This window comes from Nerophis ophidion, linkage group LG28, assembly GCF_033978795.1.
Source record: "Nerophis ophidion isolate RoL-2023_Sa linkage group LG28, RoL_Noph_v1.0, whole genome shotgun sequence".
Lineage (NCBI taxonomy): Eukaryota > Metazoa > Chordata > Actinopteri > Syngnathiformes > Syngnathidae > Nerophis > Nerophis ophidion.
Window position 1 is genome coordinate 9,913,172 of NC_084638.1, and position 10,000 is coordinate 9,923,171.

The 10,000-nt window shown below is 38.1% G+C and overlaps 1 protein-coding gene across 1 annotated transcript in view; it reads right to left on the reverse strand.

The window, feature by feature from the left end:
* carmil3 (capping protein regulator and myosin 1 linker 3) overlaps positions 1 to 10,000 on the reverse strand; it is a 253,752-nt gene that overhangs the window by 26,384 nt on the left and 217,368 nt on the right. Inside the window, exons 27-32 of the mRNA XM_061890406.1 lie at positions 5,650 to 5,825; positions 5,473 to 5,560; positions 4,433 to 4,558; positions 2,640 to 2,706; positions 2,394 to 2,566; positions 624 to 703 (exon numbers count right to left, since the gene is read on the reverse strand). Coding sequence (XP_061746390.1) covers positions 624 to 703; positions 2,394 to 2,566; positions 2,640 to 2,706; positions 4,433 to 4,558; positions 5,473 to 5,560; positions 5,650 to 5,825 — 710 coding nt within the window. The remainder of the gene's footprint in view (positions 1 to 623; positions 704 to 2,393; positions 2,567 to 2,639; positions 2,707 to 4,432; positions 4,559 to 5,472; positions 5,561 to 5,649; positions 5,826 to 10,000) is intronic.

Here is a 10,000-nt window from a genome sequence, read left to right on the forward strand (position 1 = left end):
AAGCTAAGACTCTTAAAAAGTGTGTTATTGTGTCTGCTATGGCGCCATCTTTTGGACGAGTTAGCTCACTGCGGGTGCAGCACTCCTGTTAAGACTGGGCTTTAAACCGGAAGTACAAGTGCCGTTCCGTCCACGGCGTTTCGACGCATCCATGCAAGGTTTCTAAGTTTTACAATATAACTAAAACAATCCATACTTACTAAACCGTCCCGTGTGTGATGTCTGTAGGGAGGTTCCTTTTTTTTGTTATTGTAATGTAATGAAGCGACCGACGTTAGCATTAGCTATCATGCTAACATGTTTACGAGTGTCTGTGTTAGTATTATTAATTTACAATGGCATTCTTTTTGTATTGTTTCAGTTTGGTAAATCCACTGAAAAGTTACAGTGGAGTGATTGAGTCCGTCCATGACTATGACTTCTGTTTTGTTTGATCAGCCGTTTTACTGCCGTGCTACAGACACCAGTGCACTCTATTGCCCAGAAAATACGCTAATAGTTTCTCATGCTAATCAATAAACCATCAGTGGTGTTTTTATCATTACAATGTTGCTGCCACTGAGGTGATAAAAGTGTAATAAATGGCAACATTTTGAATAATAATAATAAAAAACTGGTCCTACCTGTCAGGAAGAACTCTCTTGCTGTAGAAGTCCGGCAGTCCGTCCTCCAGCATGCTGACTCCTCCGTTCTCAGAGTAATGCTGCAAGAAACAGGAAGACATATAACGACGCTCAACCTAGGGCTGAGCCATAAAACCATAATAATAAAAAAATGCGTTCGATAAAAACGTTTGATGTGTTTTTTCTCTTCTTTCTTTTTGTTTTTAATATGATTTTTTTTGACAACTACTTGAAAGGACATCATATATATATATATATATATATATATATATATATATATATATATATATATATATATATATATAAATATATATATATATATATATATATATATATATATATATATATATATATATATATATAAATAACATCGATTTTTTTTTTAATGAATTAAAAATCCTTACAAATTATAATTGCGCTTAATCTGAAAATGTATATATATATATAAATATATATTAAAAGATTACATTGATTTTTGATAATTTTTTAATCGATTAAAAATTGTTATAAAAAAGAATTGCGATTAATCTAAAATCTTTTATTTTTTTGACACACTTACTGGGAAAAAGACATTTTAAAAAATCGTTACGAATAAGAATTACGATTAATCAAAACATTTTTTTTTTTTTAGACACTTACTGGAAAATATATTTAAAAAAAGTAATTTTTTTATATATAAATATATATAAAAAATCGATTCAAAAATAAATTTAAATCGGGTAAAAATCATTAAAAATATTTGCGATTAATCTGTAATTTTTTTTTCACACCCCTACTGCAAATGGCATATTTAAAAAGAAAAAAGAAAAAAATCGATGTTTGATTTTTTTTTTTAATCGATTAAAAAATCGTTACAAATAAGAATTGTGATTAATCTAAAAATTATTATTATTTTTTTACCTCACGACTGGAAAGGACATATTTAAAAAAAACAACACAAAACCAAAAATACATCATTCTATTTATTTTTTTAATTGATTAAAAATCATTACAAATACAAATTGCAATTAATTTGAAAATCAATTTTTTTTGTTTACATTTTTACTGGAAAAAATAGTTACATTATATATATATATATATATATATATATATATATATATATATATCACATAGATTTTTTATATTTTTGAATCAATTAAAAATTGTTAAAAATAAGAATCGCGATTCATCTGAAAATCTTGTTTTTGACACCCTGACTGGATAAGACATTTATTAAAAATAATAATTACATATATATATATATATATTTTTTTTTTAATGGTTACCAAAAAGAAACGCGATTCAAACGAAAATCGATTCCCTTTCAACACCCGTAGTCTTATTATGCATTTAAAAACAAAAACAACAAGCGGACCAAATCCAGTCTGCGCAAACAACCCATCACTAGCAGCTAAGAAGTGTTTGTCATGATTTGGTACGTTTCTTCAAAGTGGGTAAGTCAGAAAACGCCTCCAGGAGGCAGTTATTGCATCGAGACAAAAGCAACTGCCTCTGAAGTCAACAGGATCTTATTTTTGGAAAGTGCCACTGGCAGCGGGAATAGCATGAATGAAAAGTTGGCACGAAGCCGAAAACCTTCAGAAGAACAGTTTTTGGCCTCAGGGTTGCGTGGAAACAGAGTGTTGCCACAACCCCCCCCCACTGGTGCTCCTCAGCAATAAAGATGCTATTTCCAACATGCTAACTGCTCACAATCACTTTCACACTGTTTGGATCTCAACGGCAAGGCTGCCCTCGCGGCTCACAGTCGCTCATTTGCCATGAACTCACAGCTTCTGGGGGAAGGTGCCCCGCTCTGTGTCTCCGCGGCGGACGGGGCCTTACGTGGGTCACGTGGCGTAAGGGCGAGCCGTTGGTGGGAAGGGTGGACAGACACTCCCACGAGGCCGAGTGGGAAAGGTGGCGAGAAGGGACGGGGGAGGAGTTGGGCTCGTCTCCGAGACCTACAACAAATCAGAGACATTATTCGTTAACTCATGCCTTAGTCGAGTCCACGCAGAGGATTAAAAACCTCACCAGGTCTGGTGGAGACAGGGCGGATTCTTCTGGTTCTGGAGCTCCGCTTCTTTATAGCCATTGTGTCCTTCGGAGCAAAAATAGCTTTTTTACTCTGCAGATTATTCAACAATAAAGACTCAAACCTTAACAGCTCAGGCATTTTATGGTTTGTGCAACCTTACACAGTTGCTAGTAATAATTGTTATTGAGCACCGTGGAAGTGTACGTAACATAAGTCAAACTCCAGGCCCGGGGGCCAGATCTGGCCCCTCACATCAATTTATTTGGTAATAAATGTAATAAATGATCACACAAATCAAACCAATTTTTTGGTGTATACATTAAATGTGTATACCTGTTAGGGCTGTGAATCTTTGGGAACCACGCGATTCAATTCCACTTTTTGACGGAAAAAATCCCGACTTTTTGACGGAAAAAATCCAGAATTTTTGACGGAAAAAATCCAGAATTTTTGATAGAAAAAATCCCAAATTTATGACACTTACAAAAAACAACAACTTTTTAACTGGAAAAATCCCAATTTTTTGACGGAAAAAATCCAGAATTTTTTAAAGAAAAAATCCCGAATTTTTGACCCAAAAAAATCCCGAATTTTTGAATGAAAAAATCCCGAATTTTTGACCCAAAAAATCCCGAATATTTGACAGAAAAAATCCCAAATTTCTGAGGAAAAAATCAGAAAGAAAAAAAATCCCGATTTTTTGACAGAAAAAATCCAGAGTTTTTGACGAAAAAAATGCAGACTTTTTGACGAAAATAATCTCGACTTTTTGACACAAAAAAAAAAAATCTCGATTTTTTGACAGGAAAAATTCCAATTTGACAGAAAAAAATCCCAACTTTCTGACGGAAAAAATCCAACGTTTTTGACACTTACAAAAAAACCTGACTTTTTGACAGAGAAAATCACAACTTTCTAAAAGAAAAAAATCCAGACTTTTTTACATTTACAAAAAAATCCAGATTTTTGACAGAAAAAAATGATTTAACAGCAAAAAAATCCCAACTTTGTGACCGAAAAAATCCAGAATTTTTGACAGAAAAAAATCCCGAATTTTGACAGAAAAAATCCCGACTTTGATGGAGAAAATCCTGAATTTCTGACGGAAAAAATCCCGACTTTCAGAAAGATAAAAATCCCGACTTTTTGACAGAAAAAATCCAGAGTTTTTGACACAAAAAAAATCTTGACTTTTTGACACAAAAAAATCTCGACTTTTTGACACAAAAAAAATCTCAACTTTTTGACAGGAAAAATTCCAACTTGACAGAAAAAATCCCAACTTTCTGACAGAAAAAAATCCAGAATTTTTGACTCTTACAAAAAAACTGACTTTTTAACAGAGAAAGTCACAACTTTCTGACAGAAAAAAATCCTGACTTTTTGACACTTACAAAAAATCCGGATTTTTGACAGAAAAAAAATGACTTAACAGAAAAAAATCCTGACTTTTTGACGTAAAAAAATTCCGATTTGACAGAAACAACTTGGACTTTTTGACAGAAGAAAACCTGACTTTTTGACACTTAAAAAAAAACAAACAGATTTTTTTAACAGAAAAAAATCCCAACTTTTTGACAGAAAAAAATCCTGACTTTTTGATAGAAAAAAATCCCAACTTTTTGACCCAAAAAAATCCCAATTTTTGGACGGAAAAAAATACCGGTTTTACCCTGCCTGCTGCCGCACTTTAGACACCCCTGAGCTATTGTAACGCTTGACAATCCTCAATTAATGCTAAAAATATTGAGCATGCCTATTAAAAAAAAATAAATCGGAGGACACTTACAATTCCGAGGGTGACGCCCACGTCTTCATCCGGGAATTCCAAAGACTCCATGATCCTGGACTGTCTGATGGTTTGTCTTCCTGACCCCACATCATCCCAGCGCTTCGCCTGAGACACCTGCCGCAACTGACACACACACACACACACACACACACACACACACACACACACACACACACACACACACACACACACACACACACACACACACACACACACACAAACACACACGTTTGTGTACTTCGTACCTTCTGGAGACCCGAGAAAAATGCCTACCTTTTTAGGACCAGCCTTTCTAAATATATAAAGAAGTGTATTTACAACACTAATAATATATACATATTATGCACAAATATAAAAAAAAGTTGTTGTGAAAAATTAGTTGGAATTTCACAAGAAAAACTTAGAAGGTTGGCAGTATTATAATAAAAGTCATGACTTTACTCGACGCAAGTCAAAATGTTACAAGAAAAAATGAATATTGGGGCAATATTATGATAAAAGTTGGAAATTTACTCAATAACAGTCTCAATTTTACAAGAAAAGTAGAACATTTTGGCAATTTTTTTTTTAAGAATCGTAATTTTACTTGATAAAAGTCACAATTTTATATACATATATATATATATATATACAAACATACATACATATATATATATATATATATACATAATTATACAAATACATATATACATACATACACATATATAACTATATACTGCATATATATATATATATACATATATACACATATATAACTATATACTGTATATATATATACATGTATATATACATATACACATATATATATATATATATATATTTATATATATATATATATATATATGTGTGCAATCATAAGCTTTAACACATTGACTATGACAGCCCTAAGACAAAATACATGTACTGAACTTTAAAATGTGTCCTGAAGAACATTTGACATATCTTCAAAGTACAATCCTACTTGCCAGAAGCACAACATTTGCAGTTTTAACAGCGCTCTCAAAAGTAGTCATGCAGAAAAGGCCCATTACCAGTACCAGGGTCTTATGTGTGGCGTAGAGTTCTTGCAGGATCTGATCCACGATGGAGTTGGTCAAATACGAGACCACGGACAACTTCACCTCCCTGACGTGAAAACACAACAACAACAACAATAAATGAATACAAACCTAACCAGCGTTATTGAGAATATTGAAAAGAGAGGTGGTCCTCACTCCAGGGCTCTGTTGATGTCCTCCGACGCTCTCTCCATCAGGGCGTTGCGGATGGCCGAGCGAGGGATCAGAACCTGCTCACAGATGGAGGACAGGGACGGGCTGAGCCTCTCGGCCGCCGAGCAGGACATGGGACACAACTCTCGGCACAGGGACACCATGGAGTCCACCACCACCTGCAGTGATCAACACCTCTCACATTTAACCCGGATTACAGGGACACCATGGAGTCCACCACCACCTGCAACGATCAACACCTCTCACATTTACCCGGATTACAGGGACACCATGGAGTCCACCACCACCTGCAGTGATCAGCACTGCTCACATTTAACCCTGATTACAGGGACACCATGGAGTCCACCACCACCTGCAGCGATCAGCACCTCTCACATTTACCCGGATTACAGGGACACCACGGAGTCCACCACCACCTGCAGTGATCAACACCTCTCACATATAACCCTGATTACAAGGACATCATGGAGTCCACCAACACCTGCAACGATCAACACCTCTCACATTTACCCGGATTACAGGGACACCATGGAGTCCACCACCACCTGCAGTGATCAGCACTGCTCACATTTAACCCGGATTACAGGGACACCATGGAGTCCACCACCACCTGCAGCGATCAGCACTGCTTACATTTAACCCGGATTACAGGGACACCATGGAGTCCACCACCACCTGCAGTAATCAACACCTCTCACATTTAACCCTGATTACAAGGACACCATGGAGTCCACCACCACCTGCAGGGATCAACACCTCTCACATTTAACCCGGAATACAGGGACACCATGGAGTCCACCACCACCTGCAGTGATCAGCACCTCTCACATTTAACCCGGATTATACTAATTTCACCTAGTTTTGTTCCGGTTAGTAAAACAAATGTCATCTGTTGACGCAACTACATACATCACACGGACAAAGATTTGTTTTTTCTGACATAGACTTGTTTCTTCAGCATTGTCCACACCTTTAAATCAGGTTTTTGTTTCATCTGATTTCACATGGACAAAGATAAGACCTTCTGGAGGAGAGTTCCGTGGTCAGGTGGAACAAAAATGGAGCTGTTTGGCCCACAATGAGGCCTTTAATCCCAGGGACACCATGCCTTTAATCACAGGAATACCATGCATACCGCTAAGCATGGTGGTGGTAGTATTATTACTTTTTTAAAAACTAATTGTAGCCTGATTTAACCCTTCCTTTACCACTTTTAACGTGTGTTTGGGGGTCATTGTCCTGTTGGAACACCCGACTGCGCCCAAGACCCAACATCCGGGCTGATGATTTTAGTTTGTCCTGAAGAATTTTGGAGGTAATCACATAGAACTTTCCTCCAGAAGGTCTTATCTTTGTCCATGTGATGTCAGATGAAACTAAAATGGAGCTCTTTGGCTCACACAATACCCAGCAATATGTTTGGAGGAGAAAAGGTGAGGCCTTTAATTCCAGGGACACCATGCATACCGCCAATTATGGTGGTGGTAGTATTATTTTTTTTAAATTTTTCAACTAAGTCTAGCCTGATTTAGCCATTCCTTTGCCACTTTTGACGTGTGTTTGGGGGTCATTGTCCTGTTGGAACACCCAACTGCGCCAAGACCCAACATCCGGGCTAATGGTTTTAGCTTGTCCTGAAGAATTTGGTGGTAATCCCATAGAACTTTCCTCCAGAAGGTCTTACCTTTGTCCATGTGATGTCAGATGATACACAAATTCAGCTTTTTGGCCCACGAAATGTTTGGAGGAGAAAAGGTGAGGCCTTTATTTCCAGGGACACCATGCATACCGCTAAGCATGGTGGTAGTCATGTTATTTCTTTAAACTTTTTTTTTTTTAACTAATTGTAGCCTGATTTTGCCATTCCTTTACCACTTTTGACGTGTGTTTGGGGGTCATTGTCCTGTTGGAACACCCAACTGCGCCAAGACCCAACATCCGGGCTAATGGTTTTAGCTTGTCCTGAAGAATTTGGTGGTAATCCCATAGAACTTTCCTCCAGAAGGTCTCACCTTTGTCCATGTGATGTCAGATGATACACAAATTCAGCTTTTTGGCCCACGAAATGTTTGGAGGAGAAAAGGTGAGGCCTTTATTTCCAGGGACACCATGCATACCGCTAAGCATGGTGGTAGTCATGTTATTTCTTTAAACTTTTTTTTTTTTTAACTAATTGTAGCCTGATTTAGCCATTCCTTTACCACTTTTTACGTGTGTTTGGGGGTCATTGTCCTGTTGGAACACCCAACTGCGCCCAAGACCCAACATCCGGGCTAATGATTTTAGTTTGTCCTGAAGAATTTGGAGGTAATCCCACATAACTTTCCTCCAGAAGGTCTTATCTTTGTCCATGTGATGTCAGATGACACACAAATTCAGCTTTTTGGCCCACAAAATGTTTGGAGGAGAAAAGGTGAGGCCTTTATTTCCAGGGACACCATGCATACCGCTAAACATGGTGGTAGTCGTGTTATTTTTTTAACTAATTCTAGCCTGATTTAGCCATTCCTTTACCACTTTGGACGTGTGTTTGGGGGTCATTGTCCCGTTGGAACACCCAACTGCGCCCAAGACCCAACATCCGGGCTAATAATTTTAGCTTGTCCTGAAGACTTTGGAGGTAATCCCACAGAACTTTCCTCCAGAAGGTCTTATCCTTGTCCATGTAATGTCAGATGAAACAAAAATGGAGCTGTTTGGCCCACACAATACCCAGCAATATGTTTGGAGGAGAAAAGGTGAGGCCTTTAATTCCAAGGACACCATGCATACCGCCAATTATAGTGGTGGTAGTATTATTTTTTTTTTAACTTTTTAAACTAATTCTAGCCTGATTTAGCCATTCCTTTGCCACTTTTGATGTGTGTTTGGGGGTCACTGTCCTGTGGGAACACCCGACTGCGCCCAAGACCCAACATCCGGGCTAATAATTTTAGCTTGTCCTGAAGAATTTTGGAGGTAATCACCTAGAACGTTCCTCCAGAAGGTCTTATCTTTGTCCATGTGATGTCAGATGAAACACAAATGGAGCTGTTTGGCCCACACAATACCCAGCAATATGTTCGGAGGAGAAAAGGTGAGGCCTTTAATTCCAGGGACACCATGCATACCGCCAATTATGGTGGTGATAGTATTATTTTTTTAAACTTTTTTAACTAATTCTAGCCTGATTTAGCCATTCCTTTGCCACTTTTGACGTGTGTTTGGGGTCATTGTCCCGTTGGAACACCCAACTGCGCCCAAGACCCAACATCCGGGCTAATGATTTTAGCTTGTCCTGAATAATTTGGAGGTAATCCCACAGAACTTTCCTCCAGAAGGTCTTATCTTTGTCCATGTGGTGTCAGATGACACACAAATTCAGCTTTTTGGCCCACAAAATGTTTGGAGGAGAAAAGGTGAGGCCTTTATTTCCAGGGACACCATGCATACCGCTAAGCATGGTGGTAGTCGTGTTATTTTTTTAAACTTAAAAAAAAAAAAACTAATTCTAGCCTGATTTAGCCATTCCTTTACCACTTTGGACGTGTGTTTGGGGGTCATTGTCCCGTTGGAACACCCAACTGTGCCCAAGACCCAACATTTGGGCTAATGGTTTTAGCGTGTCCTGAATAATTTTGGAGGTAATCACACAGGACTTTCCTCCAGAAGGTCTTATCTTTGTCCATTTGGTGTCAGATGACACAAAAATTCAGCTTTTTGGCCCACAAAATGTTTGGAGGAGTAAAGGTGAGGCCTTTATTTCCAGGGACACCATGCATACCGCTAAGCATGGTGGTAGTCGTGTTATTTTTTTTAACTTTAAAAACAAAAAACAAATTCTAGCCTGATTTAGCCATTCCTTTACCACTTTGGACGTGTGTTTGGGGGTCATTGTCCCGTTGGAACACCCAACTGTGCCCAAGACCCAACATCCGGGTTAATGGTTTTAGTTTGTCCTGAAGAACTTGGTGGTAATCCCACAGAACTTTCCTCCAGAAGGTCTTATCTTTGTCCATGTGGTGTCAGATGAAACAAAAATTCAGCTTTTTGGCCCACAATATTTTTGGAAGCGTAAAGGTGAGGCCTTTATTTCCAGGGACACCATGCATACCGCTAAGCATGGTGGTGGTAGTGTTATTTTTTTAAATATTATTTTTTTTAGCTAATTCTAGCCTGATTTAACAATTCCTTTACGACTTTGGACGTGTGTTCGGGGTCATTGTCCTGTTGGAACACCCAACTGCGCCCAAACCCAACATCCGGGCTAATGGTTTTAGCTTGTCCTGAAGAATTTGGAGGTAACCACACATGACTTTCCTCCAGAAGGTCTTATCTTTGTCCATGTAATGTC